The 27,846-nt window shown below is 49.7% G+C and overlaps 1 protein-coding gene across 1 annotated transcript in view; it reads left to right on the top strand.

Annotated features, from left to right (window-relative positions):
* LRRFIP1 (LRR binding FLII interacting protein 1) overlaps positions 1-27,846 on the top strand; it is a 70,816-nt gene that overhangs the window by 35,378 nt on the left and 7,592 nt on the right. Inside the window, exons 11-19 of the mRNA XM_007943608.1 lie at positions 254-331; positions 4,513-4,548; positions 4,984-5,109; positions 6,954-7,025; positions 12,730-12,900; positions 13,709-13,801; positions 14,778-14,870; positions 15,966-16,058; positions 17,373-17,511. Coding sequence (XP_007941799.1) covers positions 254-331; positions 4,513-4,548; positions 4,984-5,109; positions 6,954-7,025; positions 12,730-12,900; positions 13,709-13,801; positions 14,778-14,870; positions 15,966-16,058; positions 17,373-17,511 — 901 coding nt within the window. The remainder of the gene's footprint in view (positions 1-253; positions 332-4,512; positions 4,549-4,983; positions 5,110-6,953; positions 7,026-12,729; positions 12,901-13,708; positions 13,802-14,777; positions 14,871-15,965; positions 16,059-17,372; positions 17,512-27,846) is intronic.

Below are 27,846 nucleotides of genomic sequence, written 5' to 3'. Positions count from 1 at the left end.
ACGGAGAGCCCCGTGTGTTGGACGTTAGGCCAGCTGTCCTTAGCCTCGGTGGGCGTTGATGTGGACGTGTGGCCACACGGCTGCTCCTCCCGGGGACGTGTGTCCTCTAACCCTGACCGTCTTCTTCCCATGACGCGGGTGGCTAACCACACTAACCAAAGCGCCGTGGCAGCGCCCTCTGTCCTCGCCCCTCTGCTGACCCTGTTTCTGTGTTTCTGTCCGTGTCCGGTGCTGCGGCGGGCTGCATGGACAGCCCTCGGAGTGCAGCAGCTACCTCAACTCCAGCTCCCGTACCTCCTCCCGGGCCAGCTCGGCCCGCGCCAGCCCCGTGGTAAGTCTGTCCCCTGGTCTTGACCTCACGACCTTGACTTCCTTCTCTCCTTCCATTCCTTTTTCACACTCCCTGCTCCTCTGTTTGCTCAAAGTGACCCCACCCCCAAAACCTAAACAGAGGTTGGCGCCAGAAGAGTTTGGGGGGTTTTGGTGCGTGTCTACGGAGATGGAACTGGGGACATTTGAGAATACTTTTCTTCAGCCACGCTGTTAGGATTACGTCGCTAGATTTCTGCGGGCCATATAAGAGGCTGAGCAGGAGGAGGGAAGCTGTGTGGGGTAGGGGCTATACTCATGCATGAATGTGGTGTTTTTGGGGGTGTCTTGTGGGTTTCCTATGATTTAAAAATGTAAAGGACTGAGTTTTAACGTTTTGTTTGCAATGCTATTACTGGAGCCTGGCAGTTTTCAAGATAACCAATGGGGCGGTCCGTGCTGTTCTGTCCATAGATCTCCATTTACCCCCTACTCCCGCTAGTTCTCAGACTGCTCAGGAAGTGCCAGACCCACGACCCACAAAGGCAGGGGGCCCCGGGACCCCTTCCCGCCAAAGCACTTCTCTTTGATTCTCTGCATTTGTAACTGAAAAGACCTACACAGGGGGTGTGTTTGCACAGGTTTACATGGAGTCCTGACTGGGAGCTCCCCAGGGGTGCAGCTCCCAGATTCTGACTGAGCTGGTCTTTTAGGCCATTACAGACTGATAAAAGGTGGACTTTTTTTCTGACCTGAGTCAGTTGCTCCTTTAACAGAGGTGGACTCATTGGCCCACGGTTCCACAGTGTGTATAGGGGTCCCCCTGCTCCACTCGGGGTACCTCGTGGTGGTTGGGGGCCCCTCTGATGTCTGCTTGTTAGAACTGCAGAGACTTTTCTGGATGATGGAGGCAGGTTCGAGGGGACGTGACTACGTGAGGTGGCTCACTTAGGCCACTCGGCACCTGTTGCCCTGGTGCCGTCTGGGACAGAGAACAGAGGAAGAGCGGTGTGTCCTGGTCCTGGGGGCGGGGCGTCGAGACAACAGAGCTCAGCTTGCCCCTTCCCCTCTTGCTAAAACTCGCAGTCCCACCCCAAATCTGCACCTTTTCTGTTTGCTAAGTCCCGGGCAGTAATGCTGGACAAACCGAAAGTGCGAGTGGACGCATCTGGGCTTGTTGGAGGGAAGGGAGCCCATGGAGACCAGCCAGAGAATCGCCAGAAGGAACGTTGTGCTGACTCTGCCCGTCCTTCCACCCAGGAGCCGTGGCAGGGCAGGGAGGGGCCTGCAGGACACTGTCTGGGCCAGGGGCCAGCAAGGGCAGTCCGGCTGGGTGTCCCGGGAGGGCACCAAGGACCTGGGAGGGGGCCTTCAAATCACAGCTTTCGTTCCTGGCTGGGATCCTGTGACCAGACTTAAACCGCCTGAGCTCCACCTGGAAGGAGGAGTAATTACACCTTGAAAACCCAAAACCCATCCCACTGCCATCTAGCAAACAGATTCTGACCCACAGCGCCCCTAGAGGACAGAGTGGAACTGCCCCAGACGATTTCTAAGTCCGTCATCTTTACAAAAGCCAACTGCCTCGTCTCTCACACAGAGCAGCTGATAAGTTCCAACCACTGACCTTTCAGTTCACAGCCAAAAAAAATACAAAAAACAGCAAACCCACTGCCATCAAGTCGATTCCAACTCATAGCAACCCCCTTTGGGTTTCCAAGACAGTAAATCTTTACCGAAGTAGATTAGCCTGTCTTCCTTCCACGGACCAGCTGGTAGGTTTGAACCACCAACCTTTTGGTTAGCAGTCAAATCCCTTAGGCCCTGTGCCACTGAAACTCCTATGCTGTGCCACCTTAATTGTTACACCTTTACAAAACACCAAAGGATGCAGCCTTCAGCTTGTTTGTCCTTGGCAGTGGCCCCGTTATCTGGAGGCGCGCCACAAGGGTCCCCATCTCAGGTGAAGAGGTGGGTTTCACAGTGGCTTTCTGGCTTATCCAGGATCCCGGGGGGGTGTGGGACAGAGCCCCCTGCAGCAGTGGCCTCCTGGCCCCCACTCTGCCCATGTTCCACACACGACGTCTCCCAGCCCCACCACACGGCTCCAGAATCTTTGAGCTGTGATTCCTGTCCTCCCTTCCCCCACCTGTACATGCTGTTCAGAGGTGGAGGGTGGGCCTTGTGTCAAAGTTAAAAGCGCCATCTGATTTGCTAACATGGCCCTTCATTTAGAGGACGGCCTGGCACCTTTATCACAGGTGGGTGCTGCTGTCTCTCGGGCCTGAAGCTCACAGGTCGCACACACAGCTGTCCCCTGGCGGGATGTGAGGTCTCGCCCCATGCTCTCCTGCCCGCATTCTTTGTTGGGGCTGCAAACGCATGAACCCTTCTACTTAGGAAAACAGATAGAGCAGCATGTCCTTACTAAGTGAAGCAGAGGTGGGGAGCAGAGTTCATCGTACATCAGCTCCACCTGTCGTGTTGAGGTTACTTTTCCTCTGACCTCTACTTAAAAACACCGCAAACTGTCCCGTTCTACGCCCATGACGTCCTTCAGGACAGAGGCTTCTTTTCACTATAAAAAGAACAAAACTGTGGCTTTAACTTTTTCCTGTCCTTCCTTATTTTCTGTTTTCCGATCACAAAAATGATCTCTGTTTGTTGTAACAAGTGAAGCCACACAGAGCAGAGACATTGGTTAAGGCCGAGCAGCCCATGTCATCCGCCACCCCACAAAGCAGTGTGCGGTGGCCTGGTGCCCATTCATCCTTGTCTCCCTCACAGGAAATACTCAGAATGAATTGGGTGGAGGTTCTAGTGGTACAGTGGGTGAGGCATATGGCTGCTCACCAGAAGGTCAGCGGTTCAAACCCATCATCTGCTTTTTGGGAGGAAGATGGCGCAGTCTACTTCCATAAAGATTGACAACCTTGGAAACTCTATGGGGGTCGCTATGAGTTGGAATCGACTGCATGACAGTGGGTTTGGTTTTTGGGGTGTTGTCTTTCATGGGCACAGGTATGTCTGTAGGTGAACGTGGACTTCTGGAGCCCCGTTTCTTTATACGTCACATTTACCTGTTAGTGCAGGACAGTTGGAAAACATACCGTTCATCAGTGGGGCAGAAACTGGCCGACTGTCAGCTGTGACTTGGCCACCTGTTCAACTGGGTCTTCAGATTCCCCCGATAAATGACTGTCCGTACGTTCACACAACACTGACTCACAAGCCAGCTTACTCTTCTAGGGAATCCAGGAGATTTCATGGATTAATTCCCCCAGGAGACTGGGTACTAGGTGGTTGGATTGTCTGTAGTTACTTGAAATTAAAAATCTTTCAGGAATACTTAGATTCCTAAGCGGAGAGAGGAGCCATGTTTGAAATGCTGAAATTGTCAGCACAACTGAGAGCACAGCCCAGGGCGCCCTGGGCTCCACCAGGGACAATGAGTCGGGACAGTCAGGGCCACCAGGGACGATGACCGGGACAGTCAAGGCCACCTGAGCCCTGGATTGTCTCATTCTGTGGGTGTGGCATGCCGCTGACATGATCGTTGTCCCCTGTGTGCTCTGACCTACACAGGCACACATGGCCCACGCCAGCACACGTGCCCCACGCCAGCACACGTGGCCCACACCAGGCACACGTGACCCACGCCAGCACACGTGACCCACACCAGCACACGTGGCCCACGCCAGCACACGTGGCCCATGCCAGCACACGTGACCCACACCAGGCACACGTGGCCCACGCCAGCACACATGGCCCACACCAGGCACACGTGACCCACGCCAGCACACGTGACCCACACCAGGCACATGTGTCAGCAAATGCTGGGTGTCCTCTCTGTTCTTGAGACCGCCCAGGACTCAAGAAATCGTCAGAGTCGGTGTGCCCACCTCACTTAATAATCAAGCACACGTTTCTATCTTCCTGTGGTTGGAGTGCGTTTTCTGTAGACCTGGTTATATTCTTGTGGGAACCATAAATGTTGGAACCTATACAGTAAAATCCGCTCGCCGACACGGGCACTGCCACTGTGTCCACACAGCCCACCGGCCACACGTCGGAAACACCACAAAGTCGTCGTTAAAAGCAGACAGAGGCTAATGCTGTAGTTTACCACCTTCTTACCCCCCCGGGGCCCAGCTGCCCCTCGAGTGCTTTTAACTATCTAATATTTGTCCATTTTTTCTGCAGGTTGAAGAGAGACCAGAAAAAGACTTTACTGAGAAGGTAAGCTGTTGTGAGCCTTTGAAGTGTGTGTTTATAAACCTAGAAGGTCCCAGCTGATGGGTGAAACTAACAAGGAAAGGGGCTGGTTGGTGTTTAATAAAGCTGCCTGCTATTGTGCAGACACTGGGCCAGTTAAGTGGCCCACAAACCAGTGTTCCATCCCTCCACCCCGGGGTCCCTTCCAGCGTGAATGTAAAACCCTGCAGAACTTAAAGGTATCCCTCATGGGCCCAGCCATGGAGCTCAAGGTCAACCCAGACAAGGTCCAGAGCTCCCAGGCAGCCCCTCAGTGAGACCTCTCTGTGGCACTTGCCACAAGCCTACGGAGGATCTTCCCGGGTGGGCACTGAGTTCAGGGGAAGGCATGGAACTCTCAGTCTTTTGCATTATTTTGCTCTTGTCTGAAGCCACGTTTGATCCTTTGCAATATTCTAGGGGTCTCGTAACATGCCCAGCTTGTCGGCAGCCACCCTCGCCTCTCTGGGTGGGACGTCCTCCCGGAGAGGAAGTGGAGACACATCCATCTCCATGGACACCGAGACGTCGATTCGGGAAATCAAGGTGAGAGCCTCTGTACTCCTTTGACTTAAAGGAAACTGTTAGGAAAGCCTGACTTCAAATCAGGAAAGATTTTGTTCTTAAGATACTAGGTCTCCGTCCTGTCCCTCGCCCATGAGCATGGTGTCTTGTAACGCCAAACTTCAACTCGGATGCTGTCTCCTGCAGGAAGTTGTGCCTGCCCTGCCCCCACCCCACCAGGGCAGACTATGTTCCTGTCCCCTCTCTACCCCCCTCTGGCCATCCCTTTCGAGATTCTGGTCACATCGTGTTGACACGACGTGGCGGTCCTCCCTGGGTACTGGCATGCATAGACACTCGGTCTGCACTTCCTGGGATGTACGGGCACCAGGTTGCTTGGTGTTCCCTGACCACACGTGGTGTCTGGACACCAGCCTGCGGTTGAGTGTCCTTCCCTGCTACCTGGGATGGGTGCCTGTCCGTGTGTGACCCGCCTCAGCAGACCTCAGCCCATTGCCGTTGACTGCTCTTCTCTTCTCCTGCTGGAACATGGATCTCATTTTCTGCTCTGTCTTGGCCCTGAGCACAGGCCCAGCCATGTGTGTGGCTTCACTCAGAGAAACACACTCTGTTTGTGAAAGTAACGAGGGGCGTTGCATCGGAGCAGAGACCACGAGAGGAAGCAGTGTCAGTCCCAGAATGTTAGGTCCCCTACAGGCGGAGTCAGGGTCAGAAGGAGGAACTGCAGACATCGGCTTCATTTAGAGAGGAGCTTCCAAACCATTAAAAGTGGTCATTATTACCACCAGTGATGTCCACACAGCTGGTCGGCCATCTGCCAGGGCCGGTGGAAAAGGCTGGGCAGGACCCCTTGGAAATAGGCTCAGCCCCTGAGTTTATGAGATCAGAGAGCGAGCAGAAAACAAAGGAGGCTTCTCTTGGGAGCTCCTGGCCGCCCGCCACCTCCCGCAACTCCGGCGGGTCCTGCAGCTCTGCGTACACCCCTCTGCAGCATGGACTCGTGTGTCTGCAGCCACAGCGTCTCTGTCTCAGGCTGTGAGCACCATTCACTTGTCAGCAAGTGCCAGCTGAGAGTCCGGCTCGGGCCAGAGCCCGACAAGGCACCAGGAGTTCAGTGGTGGCCCAGGCAGACACAGGAGAGACTTGGTGCTGATAAATGCAGGGCCACCGCTCTGCTGACTGTCACCCCTGTCACTGACTGTCAGCAACAGAGAGGAGGGACTCAGAGTGCCAGAGGGCAGCATCTGATACGAGTGAGAGAGCTGGCACCACTTGCAGGAGCTGTTGGGCCTGTTTAGAACCTTGTGGAAAAGTGTGGTACTAAGTCCAAACCGCACCTGTTCCCGTTGAGCCGATTCTGACTCAGACGTCCCTAAGTGTCAGAGAGCAGCCCTTCTCCACAGTGTCCTCGACTGTGATCTTTAGGGCAGCAGATCACCAGGGCTTTCTTCCACAGCACCCCTGGGTGGGTTCGAACCACCAACCTTCAAGTTAGCGGCCAGTCCAAACTGCCTGCACCACCCAGTGAAATAAGATGATTGCTGTTGTTAGGGGCCATCAAGTCGGCCCCAGCCCCCAGTGACCCCATGTACAATAGAACCAAACACTGTCCAGCCATGCTATCGGTCCACCTTACTGAAGGTCTTCTGTTATTAGATGTTCCCAACTATTCATCTGTAAAGTACTGACCGGTACTTAGTTTTCCTTTATTTAAAAAAAGGAGAGGGAGAAACCAGTACTCAGACGTCGCAGATGAGAAGCACGCCGTCCAGGAGAACAGAGAATGAGGGAGTCGCGCCTCCTTCTTTGTGGTCACGGTCAGTTTTACCCTCAACATCATCTCCCTCTTTTGCCATCTCCCCCAGGAGCTCAGTGAGTTAAAGGAACAGATTCAAGATGTAGAAGGCAAATACATGCAGGGGCTGAAAGAGATGAAGGTACTGACTGACACGAGTGTGGGCTCGTGGGATTAACCCAGCGTAACTCTCAGGAACCCCAGGAAGACGTTCACACCGCATGCTGTGTGCCAGAGATGCTCTGTGTCGTGCAGCCCCGAGAGGCAGTGGGGCCAGTCTGGGCGTGGACACTCACCATTGCCCAGCGCACTTTTGAACCGAGACTTTAAAATTGTAACTCCCCACCAGAAGAGCTTACTAATCCGTGTTCCTGATGCATGCTGTGTTCTGCCCCACTGAGAAGCAGGCTCTCACTCCCCCAAGAAGGGCACACACCCTTGAAGAAGGGGTGTTTGGGGGGCCTTTCCTTACTGTAGTCGCTACATACAAGCCATGCTGCGCTTAACTTGCTTCTCCAAAGATTTGATGTCTGTCCATCCGTCAGTTGGTCCTAACACGCCACACTTTTGAAACTTCCAAATTGTTTGCATACTGTAACATTTTACTAGCTGAAGTGATGTCTGAGCATGTGTCCTTGGATTTATTCGCATATATGCATGACACATTTAGAATGTGGAATGGCTGCATTGTGTCAACTGGACAGTGAGGTCGCCATGTTCTTAACTGGGAGGCAAGGTGAGTATTTGGCGACTGGGTTTTCTCTGTCTCCACTCGGTGGCTTACCGCCAATCACCGATCTAGCAGTTGATCATGGGTCTACTGCTTCCTTTCCAGCTCCCCAACAAGTACCTGGAAGAGAGTCAGACATCATTGTCACGTGGGCACCAGAAGGAGGGTGGCATGGACCACGTGACTCGTTGACTATTTTCATGTTTGTCACCTCTGTGCTGCTGTTGTTGGGTGCCAAGTCGATCCCAGCTCCTGGTGACTCCGTGGGACAGAGTCAAAGTGCCCCTTGGGTTTCCTAGCCTGTCATCTGTAGGGAAACACATCCTCAGGTCTTCCTGCCACAGAGCTACTAGATGGGTTTGAACTGCCAGCCTTTCGGTTAGCAGCCAAACACTTAACCATTGCTCCACCAGGAGAAAACTTAAGATTCTGGCTTATGGATCACGTAGAAAGAGAGCCATTGAACTATGCCAAGAACCACTGCTCTCACCTGAAGTTGTTCCCTGTTTGGAAATGCAGGGTGGAGCCTCCCACAGCACACAATATGCTTGGCCAATCAGTGCTCATCTTTCCTCAGCTTCGGATTGTGTGTGTCCCGGGGAACCAACGTCTCTTCTCTGGAAGCACCTTCCCTTCGCGTGTTTGCAGATCTTGCTGTGAATTGCCCGGTGCTGAGCCAAGTGACGGCAGCGCCTTGTTGCCTTGCTGGCCTCTTTCCCAGGTGGTTCTTCCAAAGGAATGACCTTCATCTTTCCAGGACCCGCCCAGTGAAACCTGAACACCTTATTTAGTTTTCCTATGGGTCAAGATGTACCCAAACAACATACTGTATTGGGCAAATCTGCTACAAAAGACCTCTTTAAAGTATTCAACAGCAAAGATGTCACTTTAAGGACTCAGGGGCACCTGACCCAAGCCATGGTATTTTCATTCTTATATGTATGCAAATGAATGTTCTCTAGGGACCATTCCCTGGAGAAGGATATCATGCTTCGTAAAGTGGAGGGTCAGTGAAAAAGGGGAAGACCCTCAACTAGATGGATCGACACAGTGGCTGTAACAGTGGGCTCTGGTATAGCAAGGATTGTGGGGATGGCACACGACTGGGCAGTGCTTTACTCTGTCGTACACAGGGTCACTATGAGTTGGTGCCAACTCAACAGCACAAAACAACAACATGCATGTAAAAGCTGGATAATGAACAAGGATGACTGGAAAAGGATTGAGGCCTTTGAATTATGGTGTTGGCAAAAAATACCAGCTGCCCAAAGAATGAACAAATCCGTCATGGAAGAAGTACAGCCAGAATTCTCCTTAGAAGTGAAGATGACAGGACTTCGTCTCACGTACTTTAGATGTATCATCAGGAAGGACCGGTCCCTGGAGAAGAACATCATGCTTGGTAAAGTAGGGGGTCAGCGAAAAAGAGGAAGACCCTCAACGAGATGAACTGACACGGTGGGTGCAACAGTGGGCTCAACTGTAGCCACGATTGTGAGGATGGCACACAAGCGGGCATTGTTTTATTTTGTTGTAATGTGGTCACTGTGAGTCAGAACCAACGTGATGGTACCTCACAACAACATGAGTTAAGAATCTGAAATTACCCCTTAATCCTTTCCTGGTTTGTGAGGCCAGATCAGGATGATGGTCTGTAGCTTTTGATGAGTGTTGGGTTTTATTGGCACTGCTCATGGGCTTTGTCCTGGTTCTGGCACGGTGTGTTGAGTGATTATCTCAGAAACCTGTTGGGTGACTCTGCCACCCTGAGACTCCGGGACCATGAGGCACCTGCTGTTTTTTTTGGCTGTGATCAATAATTGGTCTTAATAGTCAATGGTTGTCCTGCCTGTGGGACCCAAACCCTTTCTATCCTGTGTGCCCTTTGTTCGACATTGCTTTCATGCCTGGGATTGTTGGGTGTGCCGTCCAGCCACGTCAAACTCATACTGGCCCGATACCACAGAGTAGAACTTCCACATAGGGTTTCCTCGGCTGTAATCCTTACAGACAAAGAAATTGAAGATTTTTACCAGCTTCTGCAGTCTGAAATTGACCAAACATAAAATCAAGATGTATTGATAATTACTGGTGATTAGAAGGTGAAAGTTGAGAACAAAGATGAATCATAGCTAGTTGGAAAATACGGCCTTAGTGGAAGAAATTACACCAGAGATCATGGGATAGAATTTTGCAAGACCAATGATTTATTCACTGCTAGTACTTTTTTCACCTCACCAGATGAAATACACAGGAATCAAGTCGACTACATCTGTGGAAAGAGACAGTGGAGAAGCTCAATATCATCAGTCAGAACAAGGCCAGGAACTGACTGTGGAACAGACCATCAATTTCTCATATGCAACTTCAAGTTGACGCTGAAGAAAACTAAACCAGGCCTAAACAAACAGACAAACAAAAACTCACTGCCGTTGAGTCAGGTCCAACTCATAGCAACCCCTCCTTGTGTTTCCGAAGCAGTATCTCTACAGAAGTAGATTGCTCAGTCTTTCTTCTGAGGAGTGGCTGGTGGGTTTGAACTGCCAGCCTTCTGGTTAGCAGTCAATGCCTTAGGCATTGTGCCACCAGAGCTCATGAACCAAGCCCAGGAGAGTCAAATAATGACCTTGATTTTATCCCACCTAAATTTAGAGACCATCTAAAAAAATAGATTTGGTACATTCAACACCAGTGACTGAAAACCAGATGAATTGTGGGATGACATCAAGAATACCATCCATGAAGAAAGACAGGAAAGGAAGAAGAGAACCAACTAGATGTCAGAAAAGACTCTGGAACTTGCTCTTGTACGGAGAGTAGCTAATCACGTGGACGAATGGAGGGAAGAGCTGCACAGAAGATTTTGAAGGGCAGCTCAAGAAGACAAAGCATTGGAATGAATTGTGCAGAGACTTGGAGCTGAAAACCGAAAGTTCTTTCAGCATTTCTCAAACTGAAAGAACTGAAGAAAAAAATCAAGCCTCAAGTTGCAATATTGAAAGACTCTATGGGCAAAATATTGAATGATGCAGGAAACATCAAAAGAAGATGGAAGGAATGCACAGAGTCACTGTACCAAAAAGAATTGGTGGGTGTTCAACCATTTCAGGAGGTGGCATATGATCGAGAACCAATGGTATTGAAGGAAGAAGTCAAAGCTGCACTGAAGGAATTGGCAAAGAAAAAGGCTCCAGGAATTGACAGAATTGTTGTTGTTGTTGTTGTTATGTGCCGGTGAGTTGACCCCGACTCATAGCAACCCCTCCCTGGGTTTCTGAGGCAGTATCACTACAGAAGTAGATTGCTCCGTCTTCCTTCCGAGGAGTGGCTGGTGGGTTTGAACTGCCTGCCTTCTGGTTAGCAGTCAAGTGCCGTAGGCACTATATTGAGATGTTTCAACAAATGGATCCCCTGCTGTAGGCAATCACTTGATTGTGCCAAGAGATTTGGAAGACAGCTACCTGGCCAACTGACTGGAAGAGATCCCTATTTGTGTCCATTCCAAAGAAAGGTGATCCCACAGAATGTGGAAATTATTGAACAATATCATTAATATCACACACAAGTAAAGGTTTGCTGAAGATAACTTAAAAATGGTTGCAGCAGTGTATTGACAGGGAACTGCCAGAAATTCAGGCTGGATTCAGAAATAGAGTGAAGGATATCGTTGGTGATATCAGGTGGATCTTGGCTCAAAGCAAAGAACACCAGAAAGGTATTTACCTGTGTGTTACTGACTCTGCCAAGGCATTCAACTGTGTGGGTCATAACAAATTATGGACAACATTGCAAAGAATGGGAATTCCAGAACACTTCATTGTGCTCATAAGGAACTTGTACATAGACCAAGAGGCTGTCCTTCGAACAGAACAAGGGGAAACTGCATTGCTTAATATCAGGAAAGGTGTGCATCAGGGTTGTAGCCTTTCACCATACTTGTTCAATCTCTATGCTGAGCAAATAATCCAAGAAACTGGGCTATATGAGGAAGAATGTGGCATCAGGATTGGAGGAAAAGTCATTAACAGCTTGTGAAATGCAGATGACACAACCTTGCTTGCTGAAAGTGAGGATGATTTGAAGCACTTACTGATGAAGATCAAAGGCTATAGTCTGCAGTATGGATTACGCCTCAACATAAAGAAAATAAAACTCCTCACAACTGGACCAATAAACATCATCATGATAAATGGAGAAAAGGTTGAAGTTGTCAAGGATTTCATTTTACTTGTATCCATAGTCAACACCCGTGGAAGCCGCAGTCAAGAAATCAGACAATATATTGCACTGGGCACATCTGCTGCAAAAGACCTCTTTAAAGTGTTAAAGAGCAAAGATGTCACTTTGAGGACTAAGGTGCACCTAACCCAAGCCATGGTATTTTCAGTATCCTCCTACACGTGTGAGAGCTGGACAATGAATAAGGAAGACAGAAGAAGAGTCGATGCATTTGAGTTGTGGTGTGGTGAAGACTACTGAAAATGCCATGGACCACCAGAAGAACTAACAGATCTGTCCTGGAAGAAGTGCAGCTGCAGTGCTTCTTGGAAGCGAGGATGGCCAGACTTCATCTCACCTACTTTGGTCGTGCTGTCAGACGGGACCTTTCCCTGGAGAAGGACGTCATGCTTGCTGAGGGGGAGGGTCAGTGAAGAAGGGGAAGGCCCTCAATGAGATGGATGACACCGTGGCTGCAACGATGGGCTCAGGTATAATAGGGATTGTGAGGCTGGTGCCAGGACTGGGCACTATGAGTCGGAGCCAACCCAATGGCACCTAACAACAACAGTCTTTTCCCCCACAGAGCTGCTGGTGGGTTCCAACTGCCACCCTTTCAGTTAGTAGCCGAACACTTAACCACTGTGCCTCCAGGGTGCAGTGAATAACTAGACACAGTTTTTAACTAATTTTCTGAGGGATGAGAATTTGATCAAACTGAAAAGAGGGAACTTGTGGGTATTTGAGTGGCTGTGTGTTTCTTGTTCACATTAATTGCTCTGGGAAATAAAGTCCAGACTCAGGGCTGAGGTTCAACAGTTTCTAAAAGGTAGCACTGAACTGATCCTTGGTTTTGCTTTCTCGCCGCAGTTTTAACTATCTGCCCTGGTTTCTGCAGGACTCCCTAGCAGAGGTTGAAGAGAAATACAAGAAGGCAATGGTGTCCAATGCACAGCTGGACAACGAGAAGACGAAGTTCATGTACCAGGTGGACACCCTCAAAGACGTGTTGATGGAGGTGGAAGAGCAGCTGGCCGAGTCCAGGCGACAATACGAAGAGAAAAGCAAAGTAAGCTGTGGAGTGAGAAGGAGCAGTGCTGTGGGTACCATGGGGTCAGTGCCCACTCAGGACAGACCTGTGTGACAGAGTGGACCTGTCCCATAGAGTTTTCTAGGCTCTAATCTTTACAGAACCAAGTCCCGTATCTTTCTCCCATGGAGCCACTGGTGGGGGGTTAACTGCCAGACTTTGGGTAGCAGCAGAGCACTTAAACATGGCACTACCAGGACTCCTTATAAAGAACAGTAGCTGACTAGAGATACAGTAAAGAGACCTGTGTGTGTGTGTAACACGTCCGTCCATCCACACACCCATGGTTCTCTATTTGTCCGGAAAGCAGAAACATCGAAGAGTGAAAGTACCATATTCTTTGCCAAGTGGCTTGAAATATTGATGTGAGTAATTTCAACACGTAAACTAGAGACAGTTTTTCTAGGAGAAAAATTAGTATTTTAGATGTAATGTAAAAACGTAACCATGCAGAAGCAAGCCTGTACAATGGCCAGCATGTCTGTAGGTGAGCTGCAATGAGCTGGGTCAAGATTGTGCTGTTAATGAGCGTTCCCTGCTTTTTAGTTTACTGCCTGCTAGCATCACAGAGAAAGTCAGGTACCTATTCTTGTTACCTATTTTAGCAGGGATTTTAAGAATATTGTGTTTATTTATTTTCTGGGAAAAACCCTATTTACTCCATTTAAGCATCAGAACATTTTATTCAGCTCAAAGAAGGGCCTGCTCTTGGCTGGGCCTTTGTGTCAGAATGACATAAAAATGGAATTCCCGCTGCACCTTTGGTGCTGACTTTCCTCCTCTGTAGGAATTTGAAAGGGAAAAGCATGCCCACAGCGTCCTGCAATTTCAGTTTGCTGAGATGAAGGAGGCCCTGAAGCAAAGGGAAGAGATGCTTGAGGTGGGTAACATTTTCCTGTCTTTCTTTCTCATCTTTGACGTAAGCACTTTGTCGGTTCATTACTAGAGTTAATGGTTTCCTCAGAAATCAAGGGTAGGTTCATTCTCTGTGTCTCGCTTCAGGGGACGGTTCCTCTCACTGGTAAGAAGGCTTGTTCTTTGGTGGTTTTGTATGTTTTGGGGAGATGTGGAAGACAGAGCAATGGCCCCCCCAAAGATGTCCACATTCTAAACCCTAGAAACTGAATGTGTCACCTGACATGGCAGAGGGGCTTTGCTGATGTGATTAAATAAAGGACTTGAGTTGGGGTGTTAATCTACCAGGGTTATCCAGGTGGGCCCAGGATTGCAAGACAAGAGTCTTTGTGAGAAGGAGGAGGGCAGGTCAAAGGCAGCCATCCAAGTTGGGATGATGAAAGCGGAGGCCAGAATGATGTGAGGGTGGGACCAAAAGGCAACGGATGTGGGCGGCCCTAGAAGCCGGAAATGGCAAGGAATAGATTCTCCCTGGCAGCCTCCAGGAGCCAGGCCTGCCCACACCTTGGTTACCTTAATGGTAGCCCCTAAGAGTCATGATGGACTGCCGACCTCCAGAACTATAAGGCAGTACATTTGTCTCGTTTCACGCCACCAAGCGTGTGGTAATTTGTTATAGCAGCAATGGGGAATGGATACAGGAAGTGGTTTTTGTTTTTTAGATTTAGTCAAGGTTTTCATTAGTTCCTACGTGTAGGTGAGAACTTGCCTCAGCAGGTGGTTCTCCCCCTGCTCGTGTTGACTCTAGGCGGTAGAACCAAGGACAGAGCCCAGAACACGGATGGTGAGGTCAGGGTTCATGAGTTAAAATGGCCCTGGGGCCTTCAGACTCGGCGCAGACACGGTGGCAGCCAAGGGTGCAGTGGAGCCGGCACTGGGGTTATTCTTCCTATTTAACCCTTTCCCTGCTTTCTTTCTGTCTGTCTGTCCCTGTTCCTCAGGAAATCCGGCAGCTCCAGCAGAAACAGGCGAGCTCTCTCAGGGAAATTTCCGATCTTCAGGAAACAATAGAGTGGAAAGACAAAAAGATAGGGGTAGGCCTCTCACCCTTGGAAAATTGTTCCGTTGGGCAGTGGGCTTAGCCAGTCTCCTCCTTGCAGAGCGTGTGGTTGGCTAGCAGTGTATGTGAGTCTGCGTGCAGCCCCCGCAGGACACGAGATCACACGGGCTGCACCAACTCGCCCAACTGGCATTTACTCAGCTTGAAAAGCTGACTGTGAACCCAAAGATTTGCATGTGGCCGGCCCTGACCGAGCTCTCCTGGCTGCACTGTGAGTGGTGTTGAAATGTGTGGCGGGAGGAAGGTGTCTGGAGCCAGGCTAGTGGGTCGAGGTTCAAAACTTGCTGGAACTCTCCGCCTGGTGTAACCGCGCTTCCTCGCCGGGTTTGAGGGAGCTACAGGGCAGCAGGTGCAATGTCCCATGTACGTCTGCCTTGACCCCTACCCCAGGAAGAGCACTCGGGCTCCCTCTCTCCATGAGAGAAAAAGGACCCACCTGCGTGGGGCAGGGAAGAAGAGGAAGGAAAGACCCCCTCAAAGCACCTGAGACGAGGCCTAGTGACAGCCTCCCGAGAGTAGGCACCATGCTGCCTGGCCTCTGCCGACTCGCTGTGGGCGTCCGAGTGCGTCACCCATGCATTTACACCCTGAGGCTGCACTGGGCGCTCCCTCTGGCGGCCCAGTGACCCATAGCGGGGTTCCTGTGTGCGTTTCCACTTCAGGGCCACTCTAGATCTGTGACAACAAAAGACACAGACCAGCAGAGAAGAGGCGACATCAGCTACTAAACAGTTGTCCTTTGGGGGGTCCGAACATCTCTTTCCTCTGTTCTTTTGGTAGCCCTCATTTAAATGACACCAACTAAATAGGCCCCCGTGCCTTGCGCTCCGGTGCCAGGCTTCAGAATGCTAGCGTCCTTCCAGGAGCATGCACCCTCACGGTTCACGGTTTGCATGAGCTAAAGAAGCTTATTGTCTGCATTTGGTTTGTGTCTCTAACCAAGTTCTACTGACTCTTGTAAAACTCTGTAAATGCTGTATACAGTAGGCGCCTACTTCTCAGCCCCACTTCTTAAGCAGCCCGCTCACCCGTGCCACTCTTCTTTCTCTTTGCACCGCTGCGCGCTCAGGCCTTAGAGAGGCAGAAAGAGTTCTTTGATTCCGTACGGAGTGAACGAGATGATCTTAGAGACGAAGTAGCCATGCTGAGAGAGGAGCTGAAGGTATGGAGCCAAAGTACAGGTTAACAAAATCCAGGGGACGGCAACGTGTTTGGGGATTCTCATCAACGGCCGTGTGTGCGTGCCGGTGCTGATCACGGCCACGTCGCTGGTCCTCATTCTGTTCACCAGTTCACGTCTCAGGCTGACTGGGAGTGAGGACTAAATGCAGGTTCAGGGGGCCTGCTGGCCAGGGCCTCTGACATTTCCACGCCTTGAACTGTGACTCCCAGAACGTTGTTTGGTGTGCACCTAAATCCTGTGTCCTTCCCCTTAGTAAATTCTGCAGGGCATCACTAAAATTTGGAGGATGTGGTTTATTTCTGTCAAAGCCTCCAGTTTCAGGTCTCCTCTAGCTGAACAGGGTCTTAGGTGAGTAGTACGTGCTGGTGACGTCCAACTTCACGAAATTCCGAGACGAGGCATGTAGGAGGGGAAAGTTCCAGGCCCTCTCTGGGCCACTCCAGGTGTTTTCTGCTGCTGCCTCAACATGGAGTGAAGAGCCCATGGGCAGCACTGGGGGCCGAGGCTTAATGTGGGCTCCCTGACCCCAAAGAGGCAGGGACAAGTGAAGGCATGGCTGTGGGACCCTTCCTGAGGAGCCAACGGGAGCATCTTCTCTGCTGTGCTCCAGGGTCTGCCCGCTGGGCGCAGGCATACAGCGAAGGCCCGTCGTGGTTGGCGTGTTCCCGGCCAGGTCCTCGCTCCCCGTGCACTCCCCTCCCTTGGGCAGCCCCACACTGGCTTAATATTGCTGGGGGTTCCTACAGACACAGGGAGGCAGCTGTGGGGAGAGGCGGTGGGAGTGGGTGGTGATGGGAGTAGGGTCCTGGCACAGGAAGGGAAGCTGTTCCTGCACTTCACCGTGTGTGAGCTGGGGTCCATTTCTTTGAATATCACCAACATTCTGCCCCCATACTAGCCCCTGCCTCTTAACATCAGTTTTGTTCATTCCCTTTGGGACACGCACGTCTTCCTTTCATGTTCACAGTCTCTCTTCTCAAAGAGTGCAGCCGTGGTTTAAAATCCACAGTCACTTTGCAGTGCTATGCTCGGTGGCCCACCCAGTGGAAGCCACAGGCCGTGCCCTCCAGTTGGCCGGACGAGGTCCTGTTGGCTGGGCCTTGTCAGCAGCCGATAGACATGGTGTGTGTCATGGGGGAGTTCTGGGCATGGTGCCCCGGCACTTCCCTGTCTCGGAAGATCCTCTTTTCTTCGGGAGGGATAGTTTCTTCCTGCTGTTATTATTGTTATAAAAATAGAGTTTAACCCAGCATCACTCAGTGGGTATTACGAAAAGCGTGTTTTTGTTCCCAGAAACATGGAATAATCCTAAATTCAGAACTAGCTGCCAATGGAGAGACGCCAGGCGCTCTAAATAATGTCGGCCACCAAGGTTCTATGATGACAAAAGAAGAGGTCAGTGTCCTCAAGGCGACAGGCGACGGGACGCTGGGTAAGTGTTTGTTTCCTTTGGGTCTTCCCACCTCCCCAGCCAGCATCGATTCACCTTCATGCATTGTAGCCTTGAAGTCATCACCACTGATGGATTAACAGTCCCGTGGCATGCCGTCTGTCTGTCACCTTACGGGTTGCCTCCCGGGCGGTGCACTCGCCTGCCTGCCCACCAGCGTGGTCTGGCATGCGCCCCTCCTGTGCTCACCACCAATGGCTCCAGTTCACATGTCTGTTGCTTCTCGCAGCTGCCCGTTGACACTGAATGCACAGAAAAGGGTCCCGAGCTTAAGTGACCATCTTGACAAAGGCGACGTGGTTTTCCTCAGTCACCTACCAAATATGGCCCTTCTGGTACTGCCATTACGGGAGTGCACAGGGGTCAGGATAGCCCAGCTGTGCCATAAGTTAGCCGACCGTGTTCATCGTGAGCCCTGCACACTCAGTGCTGCGCCTCGTGTTCCGAGGTGGGGGGCTTCTGATGAGGGCTGCTGCTTCCAATGAGCTGCTGTCCTCCAGCCATAGCTCCCCAGGGGCAGGTGTGACCGGTGCAAGTGAGGTTGCTGTCCAGGGAGGCTGGGAGCATGGCTGCCTCTCTGTGAGGTCGTATGCCCACTCTGCACGTAGCATTTCTACCTCTCTGTCAGAGGCGGTATCCCCACTCTGGACGTAGCATTTAGCGTCTGGAAAAATCCACACTAGGGACCCAACAGATCGCAGAAGTAGTTCATGCAATCTATGCGTCTCTATAAAGGCCCGCTCACGAATGCCCTCTGAGATGAGTCGGAATTGACTCGACAGCATTGGGCTTGTCTTTTGGTTTTTGAGGAATATTTGTCTTGACATCTGGCTTTGGAACTAACCTTCCAGTTCTGGGGTCCAGCCTCAGGTAGCCACAGACAAGGCCTCACCTGTCCCAGCCCCGGCTTTGCCCAGTGAGGCTGGAATGAAGTCAGGGCCCCTCATTTTCATGGACATCTAGAAGCTCTCATCCTGTTTATCTTCATTTGTGGAAAAGTGTAGAAGCCTCGAGACCCCAGATTCTCAAGTCCTGCTTCCCAGGGAGGTGCCGCACCATCTTGGTGATGATTAAAGACGTGCAGCTCTTTTATCGTGTCAGGGTTGTTGGGAGGAGACCAAGAACAGCGTCAGCCCACCTTTCTAGGAGTTACTGAGCAGCTAGGAATCAGTCAGGCTGTTCTCATGCAGTATACATCTTCAGAAACTTTGGACAACCACTGTGTGGTGCTTAAAGAACCAGAAATAAGTTCTAGAAGTCATTCTAAAGGTTTTTTTATCACATACCCTTATCAGTAAAAAATTGGAGGAATATCCCAATGTATATTTTTATTTTTCATGTGTGTGCATATATATAGAGATATATATGCTATTTTGGTCATACAGGATGTGCATTGTAAGACATATACAACAATAGAAACTGTGGAAGGACTAAGGCTAAACAGCAGTTTTCCTCCATTTTCCTTGGGGAAAGTACACCCCCTGTGGAACCCGCAACCTTATAGAGTGACCAGACCTGACTTTTCAGTAAGATGGTATCTCCTCTGCTGGAGTTAAGTTTGTTTGCAGAATCCAGGACACAACTGTTCCATCCGAAGCAGCAATACATGCTTTAGTTGATTCATCTCTTGTTTAATTTAGTGACGGTCTTGATCTTAAGCGTCTGCCTCCTGCTGGAACCTTTTCCCATCCCTTAGGAGTGGGGCAAATGTTTCTTGGGGGCACAGGCCCAAGATACTGTCTCAGGAAGGTGTACATTGATTGGGTGGTGGGAGATGGGTTTCTGTTGACGTCACATGAGCCAGTTCAGAAATATTGTCATCCTTGAGATGGACCTCCAGGCTGAGTTCCTTAACGTGTCCTGAATGTCCCTTTCAGATGTCACTTGAAAGCCCTTGAGGGCTGTGTGGTATGTGTGGTGCCATGTGCAGCTGAGGAAGTATGAGTAGTCAAGATGTGCCCTCAGAAATGAGAGTCAGGAGCCTAGCCTCAGTCCATTCTCACACCTCGGCAGTGTGGGTTGTTGTGTTACCTCATCCGAAGCTCTTCTAGCGGCTGAACCTTAACTTCGCCTTTCGAAATTCAGTTCACGCAAGATGGCGCCAGCAACCACTCTTACCTTTGCGATGGGGGCGCTAGTGGCCTTTGCGGAAGGAGTTGACTAATGCACACTGCTCTGCCACACAGAACTGGCGAAGGCTTCTGTTTCGTGTGGTCCTTGATGATCCCTGCTCTTTGGGGATGGGCTCGGGGGGGAACTAGGGCGCGTGTTACATTTACTGTCTATCGAGTAGTTGCCACGTCATGTGGTCCCTTCAATTTTCTCAATGATCTTTTAGGAAGAACCAGTGAAGTGGAGGAGAAAAATGCAATGGTGGCGAGTGTGGGGAGAGGAGAGAGCTTGCAGAATACCGAGCAGCACGAAGAAGACAAGGACTGGGCCGGCTCAGAGGAGTCGCAGCCTGGTGACAATACTGAGGACCAGAAAGCCTCTGAAGTCAAAGCCATGCCCCCAGGAGCACTAACCAATCCAAAACAGGAGGAGCAGGCCCTGGCTATGCCAGGTGATGCGCCTGGAACATCCCCTGAGGAGCCCACGTGCCTGAGAGATTTAGGCAGGAAGAGCCCAGGTCCTGTGTTTGCGCAGCAGCCCAGTAGTGCCCTGGATGTCAAAAACAGAAGGGAAGAGTCTGAAGAAAAGCAGGAAAATGGAAAACAAGAGGATTTTAAAACCAGCTCAGGAGAGGTCAGTGCAAAGCCATGTCAGGAGTCTGTTCCTGTGTGCGTACCAGAAGTGGACAGGGAAAGCAGTCCAGACACTGAGGGGCAGTGCGGGAGCCCTGCAGAGAGGGTGGTAGAGCCAGAAGTAGCTAACATTGGGGAGCAGGTGGACACAGTGTCCCCAGGTCTTCCAAACTGTAGTGAAGACCCAGTGAATCAGGATGACAGCCATTCAGTCGATGCCCCTAAAGACCCAAGCACAGCATGGAGTTTAGAGGAGGAACTCGTCACCCAGGAGGCAGCTGAGCCCAAGTCGGCGCCGACAGGGAGTGAAGAAGTAGGTAGGGAGAATGATGAGGAAGGTGACGAAACAGAGCCAGTGGATGAGAAACCCACTCAGACGGAAGTCCAAGCCAGTCCTTGTTCTCCAACAGCCAAGAGCAGCCACACAGGTCAGCTGGGTACTGGAAGTGAACCCTTAGGCCTGAAAGAACCCCATGAAGAAAAGAACGACCCACATGGAGGGACGTTGGACTTGTCACCAAAGAAGACAAAGAAGAAAAAGAAAAACAAGAAGAAAAAATTGCCAGTCCCTGCAGAAACCCTTCAAGACATGAAGGGTGAGTTAGCATCTCAGAGCACAGAGTTGAGTGAAGTTATGGAGGAAGAGCAGGTGACATTAGCTGACACAAAACCAGCCGGGGAAGCCCAAAACGAGGCAACCGAAGCTGCAAAGCAGAAAATTGTATCGGGGAGCAGTGAGGATGGGGAGTGTCCCGCAAGTCCTAAAATTCAGCCAGATGGAAAACCCAACCAAGAAGACGCGAAGGCTGCGGTAGGAAAAGGAGTCGCTGAAGGAGACACATTTGAAGCTAATGCCATTCAGTCATCAGGTGCTGGCGGCAGTGGTAAAGAATCGGAGGAAAGTGTCACAAAAGACAGTGCTGGGAAAGAGGATGCTGTTCAGAGCAGTCCTCAGGACCCTGAGGACGAAGGTGCAGACAGCAGCCCCTCCGAGGGAGTTCCTGATGCCTCTCAGGCCGAAAGCATAGAGAACTGTGTGAGGTCGGAACAGCCCCACCAGACAGTCGAGAAGGCCTTAGAGAACAGTGGCCTGGAAAACGATGGCTCGGCAGTGGCGGCAGGAGAGCTGGGGGACTTGGAATCGGAACAGAGTGAAGACATGAGAAGGGAGCAGGAGAAGGGCAAAAGCAAAGAAGACTGTACCATGTCCTGAGTCGAGGCAGGCTGGAGAGGTGGTGGCTCAGAGAGGGAGAGGACTTTGCACGGACAGTCGGATTGTTGGAAGATTCATCTTTTCTCTCCACTAATGATTTGCAGAAAATGTTCTAAATTGGTATAGATGCATTGTCTGACAACCAACCACCAAGTTACTTGCTCCTTTATGCTGTAGACTGTTACCTGTAGGTTTACATTCAGTCATTACGGTTATCACCCAGATTAGACAGTCAGACACTCTTGTTATCATGGAGAGCATTCCACTGGCTTCAAGGGCTTCAAGCAGCAACGTCAATGACATCTAGTCCCAAGTAAAATGAGAATGAAATTCAGGAGCCTATACCGTTGGCTGAGGTAGACGTGGACATTCTCAACCAAACAGATCAACATCTAACTGAAAGGACCAAATCAAATGGTGAGATTTCCGGGTCGTGAGTTTCACTAAGATTTAAATGAATTTGTCTCATTCAGATATATGTACTTCCATGTTTGATTGTAACATGTATATGATCACCTGTATGGTGTTTTATTTAAAGGGAATAAATGGCCAAATAGCATGTAGGTCACTGAACGATGCAATTTGCACCTTGGCACAGCACCTGATCATTAGGGATGATGAGACATTTCCAGACACTGGGGAGACCTCGTTCACCTTTACCTCGTATGAGTATTTTATTTCAAACCGATAATTCTGGGCCTCATTGGTGATGAGACCTGAACTGATTTTGTAGGTCATTTTGACATCATTTCATGCTGATTGTCTGCCAAATCATTGTATACAAAGATTCTAATTTTTTTAAATTAATTTTGGAAGAGACATGGGTTGAGATTACATTGCCTGGTCCATGGAAATATTGGGGTCGGGCAGGGACATGTTTTAAATTGATTTTTCCACCTTAAAATTGCCTCTTTCTGTTGGAGCATCTTCTTATTCAGCAGAGCCTTACAAACTGTTACTCATCTTGCTAATTAGACTATAACAGGATTTTTTTTAAATAGTTAAGTCCTGTTTGGCCTTTTGATATAAAGATCTTAATTTGCTATGTTTCTGTGTATGCTTAATGGAAAATTCTTATTCTGATCTGCCTGAAGGAAATATGTATTTTCTATGTAAAGAAACATTTAAAAAAGTAATTGTGGAATACTACAATCACAAAAGAGTGTCCATCTCGACTGCTGTCGACACTCTATGAGATTGTGTGAATTCATATTCCTGTTACAAGATATAATCACATGCAAAAAACAACCTCAATCAGACTTGAGGCCACTGTAAGTGTTACTACGTAATGGAAATAAAAAGCGTTTTATAATTTTAAGAGCCTGTGACTCCGTTATCTGGGTTCCTTGGGTTCCGATCTGGTTACCATTCCATGTGAGACAGCCTTCCGGTAACGTCTCCTTCTGGGGCCAAATTGCCATGGGGCGCTGTGGAAGACTTGGGCCCAGAGCCCTTCGTAAGTCCTGAGTAGACGTCTCTCCTGGGCATCTGGTCTGGGGCCAGGCTTGGGCTTGCCCTGGAGAACTGGGATGGCCATCACTCATGTCATCTGCTGTGCCTCGGATGGGGACCCCGACGGAGAAGTCCTGCATTCTGTGGCTTTGCCAGGACTTCAGACTGTTCTGTGAAGGGTATGTATGACAGAATGGTAAACCAGCCTTGACTCTTTGTTCAAGTGTCTTGAGATGGATGGTCAGGAGTGCCAGACCCTCTCCAGTTGGGCCATATCACTAGGAAAATAGGAGGTTGGCCGGAGAGTCAACCCCATGGGCTATAAAGGGCTTTGTAGGAGGATTTTCCTTTAGGTCCCTAATGTCAGAGGTACACCCGCATGAGCTTGGCAAACAGCTGTCATTCCTCTTTTAAAAGCCCTCTTGGGAAGTGAGTCACCAACCAAACCCACTGCCTGGTGATACCATTGAACATGGAAGCTCTTACCATTCTTGCCCGTGTTACTCAAGAGCCCGTTGCTGGCTGTTACTGCAGACTTGTGGTCCCTCAGCTCGGCCACCCCACGGTCTCAGCCACTCAGTCACTCACACATTCGTTTGATTAATAAGTATTTCTGAGCACTCTGTGTCTGGAAGGCACTATGCTAGAGAACAACCAGATGGGACCCTGTGGGGAGTGGACAGTTGAGAACCAGGAAGTGAGGGGGAAAAATATGTATATCTGAAAGCCAGATCATTTCCTGACCATTGAGAGGCTGTCGTTGCAAATGCTGATTACCATGCGTCAGGGCGTGAGGACGTGGTAGCCAGCGTCATCATTGGTGTTCTCAGTATAGGCCCTGCAGTGCTCAGGAAATGGCCACGTCTATACTCAGTGTGAGTACACGGGGATACGTAAGGCAATAGGAACAGATTTCAGTGCCCAAAGAGCAAACTCAGACAAGAATCAAAAGGCTGTCAGCCACATTACCAATGTAGTGTAGATGCCTGGAACATTCTACAGAACAGACAAAAACAATTAACTCAAAAAGCTGGGCGATTTTTCAACCCCAGACTGGAATTGACTCAAAAATATATAGATAGATAGATAAAATTGAGTGCAGAGAAATGGAGTGCAGAAAAAATTTAAATAAAGCAAACTCAGTGCCGTTGAGTCGGTTCCGACTCATGGTGACCCCCACGGGACTTCCAAGGCTGTAGTGTGTAGAATGCACATCACCCTTCCAAAGCACTCTGAAGTGTAACGTAGAGAACGGGAAGGTAGCCAAGACTTCTTAATGACAGCTTATTATTTTATAATACGCACTGTTGTTGTTGTTGTTGTTATGTGCCGTCGAGTTGGACCCGACTCATAGCGACCCCTACTTGGGTTTCCAAGGCAATATCACTACGGAAGTAGATTGCCCCATCTTCCTTCCGAGGAGTGGCTGGTGTGTTTGAACCGCCAGCCTTCTGGTTAGCAGTCAAGTGCCTTAGGCACTATGCTACCAGAGCTCCTATAATACGCACTAGTTGAAAGCAATAGCATTCTTTTACAGAGTTTTTAAGAATTGTCTAAGAATGCAGGAGCTCTGGTGGTACAGTGGTTAAAGCATTTGGCTGCTCACCAAAAGGTCAGCAGTTCAAACTTACCAGCTGTTCTTGTTCCGTAAGAGAAAGACATGGCAGTCTGCTTCCATAGCAGTTTCCAGCCTTGGAGACCCTCTGGGCAGTTTCGCTCTGTCCTACAGGGTTGGGATGAACTGGAATTGACTCGGCGGCAGCAGGTTATGAAGAATGCGTTGCATTGACTACTTTCTATAATCTTTGGTATTCTCAGTTACAGGAAGACCTTGTGATGTGAGCTTGTCAATTTCCATGTGCATTGGGACCCTAGAATGCTAATTCTGGGGCCCTAGGTAGTTCTAGATACCTCTTCTCTGTCGAGAGTCCCTTTCCTAGGATGTCACATTGTCTGGCACGTCCCCACAGCCATCGAGTCGAGGGGACACAGGAGTGAGATTGGCTCCCAATGTGTGGGCCCCTACAGGAGAGGAAGGTTAGTTGGTTCGCACGTGATGTTCAGAATCAGGGGCTGATTGATATCAGTTCACAACATGGGGAGTCCCTGAGGTGGGGGAGCATCCCTCAGAGAAGATGAAGCTAACCCATGTGAGGAGGGAGTCGAGAAGGCGTCAGTTAGGGGTTCCCAGAGAGACTGCGCCTCTCCCGCGTGCTTTGTGGGTTCAGAGCGGGGGCTGCTCTCCTCGTCAGTGGAGGGAAGAGGCCTGTGGCCCAGGATGGCTGAGCTTAGTCCAGAGTGAGAAATACACTGTAGAAAATATGTTCTTACGAGACCCTGTGAGCAAACCCTGGTACCTCAGTGGTTAGGAGCTCATCTGCTAACGCAAAAAGGTCAGCAATGCAAATGTCCATGCGGTTCCATGTGAGGAAAGACCTGGTAATCTTCTGAAGAGACGACAGCCTTGGAGTCCCTGTGGGCAGTTCCACTCTGTCCTCTAGGGGCGCTGTGGGTCAGAATGGACTCCAGGCAGTGGGTGTGGTTTGGGCTTTGCTTCCGTGAAGACTGACAGCCTTGGAGACCCTGTGGGCAGTTCCACTCTGTCCTCTAGGGGCGCTGTGGGTCAGAATGGACTCCAGGGCAGTGGGTGTGGTTTGGGCTTTGCTTCCGTGAAGACTGACAGCCTTGGAGACCCTGTGGGACAGTTCCACTCTGTCCTCTAGGGGCGCTGTGGGTCACAGTCCACTCGACTCACTCAGCAACAGGAGCAGGCTCCTTCACCTCACTGGACACAGGCCCAGCCCTGCCTCTTGGAGTTGTGGTGAGGGCTGAATCCACACAGAACGTTTCAAAGTGCCTGCTTTTTGTCACTGTTAGTGGACAGACAAGGCAGTGGCAAGCAGATGGACAGGGCAGGCGTGTGGACTCAGAGAATCCCAGTCTTCATTTCCTGCAGTTCTTCATAAACCATTCTCATTCCATGGGTCTCAAATGAGTGTCAGAAAAGTTGTTGGAATTTAACAGATTTTTTTTTTAATGTTCCCTTCACAGGATTACTAAGATTGGTTTACTAGCCAACTCACTCGACCCTCCTGGTACAAAAGAGAACCCTGGGCGCGGGACGGTGTGACTGTGCCTTCTAAAAACTGTAGCCACTGTCTTTAATTGACTAGGGTGTGTCTGTTTGTAAAATGATTGTTACAGGCCAATGCCCAACCAAGTACATTCAGGGTAGGCTTAGGTTTCCAATAATCTTGTTAAACAAGTATTACAGGGTGTCAAAGACGCACCACCATTTATCCAGCAAATTGGGCTTGTTGATTTTTAAAGCTATAAAAAAACAATACTCTTACCCTTGTCACATCAAAAAATTTTGCTGCTTTCGTCCATTTTCTTTAAACTGTTTCATTTCAATTCTGGTTTAAAATTTCTCATTGAAGTTTCACTCCTTTTTCTAGTTTTCATATTCTCACCACTGAAGGTCATGTGACTTTGGGGGGGGGGCGGGCAGGGCCCAGCACTGTTAGTAAATTTTAACATTACTTTCTATCAGCTATGCTGGGTATTTGAAATCTTAATAGAAAAAAGGAGTAGCATGTTATAATGGCTGGGTGAGCTTCAAGTCACCCTCTATGTATTCCATGTATTGGTTTCTTAAGATGCCTGAAGTTTGCCTGCCTGAGGGTTTAAGCTACCTAAGACAAGATGGAACGTGATCTTCAATTAATGAGCTGTGTTCATAATTAACACACTTTTGTTTCAGTGGGGGTGGGGCTAGGGAAGGGAAAAAATGAAACATCCATAAAAGCAACTTGATCAGCCGGCACTTAGAATGGACTTCGAATGAGTCATAAATTTAATTGATGTTATGTTTAACATTTCCTGGTTTTATTTTATTATCATGCTTTTCAAAACATAGGGTCTTGGTTTTGAAAACATCGTTAGAGGAAACTTGCCACTTAGATTAGAATACGGGTAGGTTATTGTTCAATGAAAACGAAGTCTCATTTTCTGTTAATTGTTTTCATCTCACGTGACTATCCAGGGTGATTTTTCACTCTGAAGAATGTGGAGTGAAATGAACGGCGTGAGAGCTCTGACGTGGTGAGGGGGAGCCTGGAGCCAGGAGTCCTAGTCTAGTCTGGAAAGATAGTGGGGTGATTAGGGGTACACCCCCTCAGGCCGGCAGCACCTAAGGGCAGCAGGCCCTTAGGGTAGTTATTCCATTGTCCTGGGCCTGGGATCATCAGCGGAAGAAAGGCATACAATACCTGCCACCCAGGGGCTCTGTGAGGGCGAAAGGCATGAATGGGTGCCCAGCTTAGAACTTGTGTCCAGGTATGGGCCCAAGGCAGGTTATTGTCGCCACCCTCACGCCTTTGCCCTGATGCTGTGGGATTTGGGCAGACACCAAACCCTCTGCAGGTGTTGTCTTCCCATCTTTAGTGTGAAAAATACAACACTAGGATAATCAGAGAGGTGCCCGCGATCAAGAGACACTTATGGGCGTGCTTCCTCACCTACCTGAAGGGAGTTAGAGAAACCTAAGCTATGGCTGCATTTTTCCTGAGAAGAACTGCAGCTTTGCAAAACAGCTCAAGCAGCCATGCTGTTCGCAGATTTGAGATTACTCAACAGGAGGTCGAAACTCTGAGTTAGGGTTACTCAACGTGGGGTCAAACTCTGACTTAGGGTTAATTGGCATGGGGTCCAAACTCTGACTTAGGGTTACTCAACATGGGGTCCAAACTCTGACTTGGGGTTAATTGGCATGGGGTCCAAACTCTGACTTAGGATTACTCAACGTGGGGTCCAAACTCTGACTTAGGGTTAGTTGGCATGGGGTCCAAACTCTGAGTTAGGGTTACTCAATGTGGGGTCAAACTCTGACTTAGGGTTAGTTGGCAT

This window comes from Orycteropus afer, unplaced genomic scaffold, assembly GCF_000298275.1.
Source record: "Orycteropus afer afer isolate SDZICR_OR568_19922 unplaced genomic scaffold, OryAfe1.0 scaffold00006, whole genome shotgun sequence".
Lineage (NCBI taxonomy): Eukaryota > Metazoa > Chordata > Mammalia > Tubulidentata > Orycteropodidae > Orycteropus > Orycteropus afer.
Note: the sequence above shows the minus strand (reverse complement) of the source record. Positions and strands in the feature narration are given on the sequence as shown.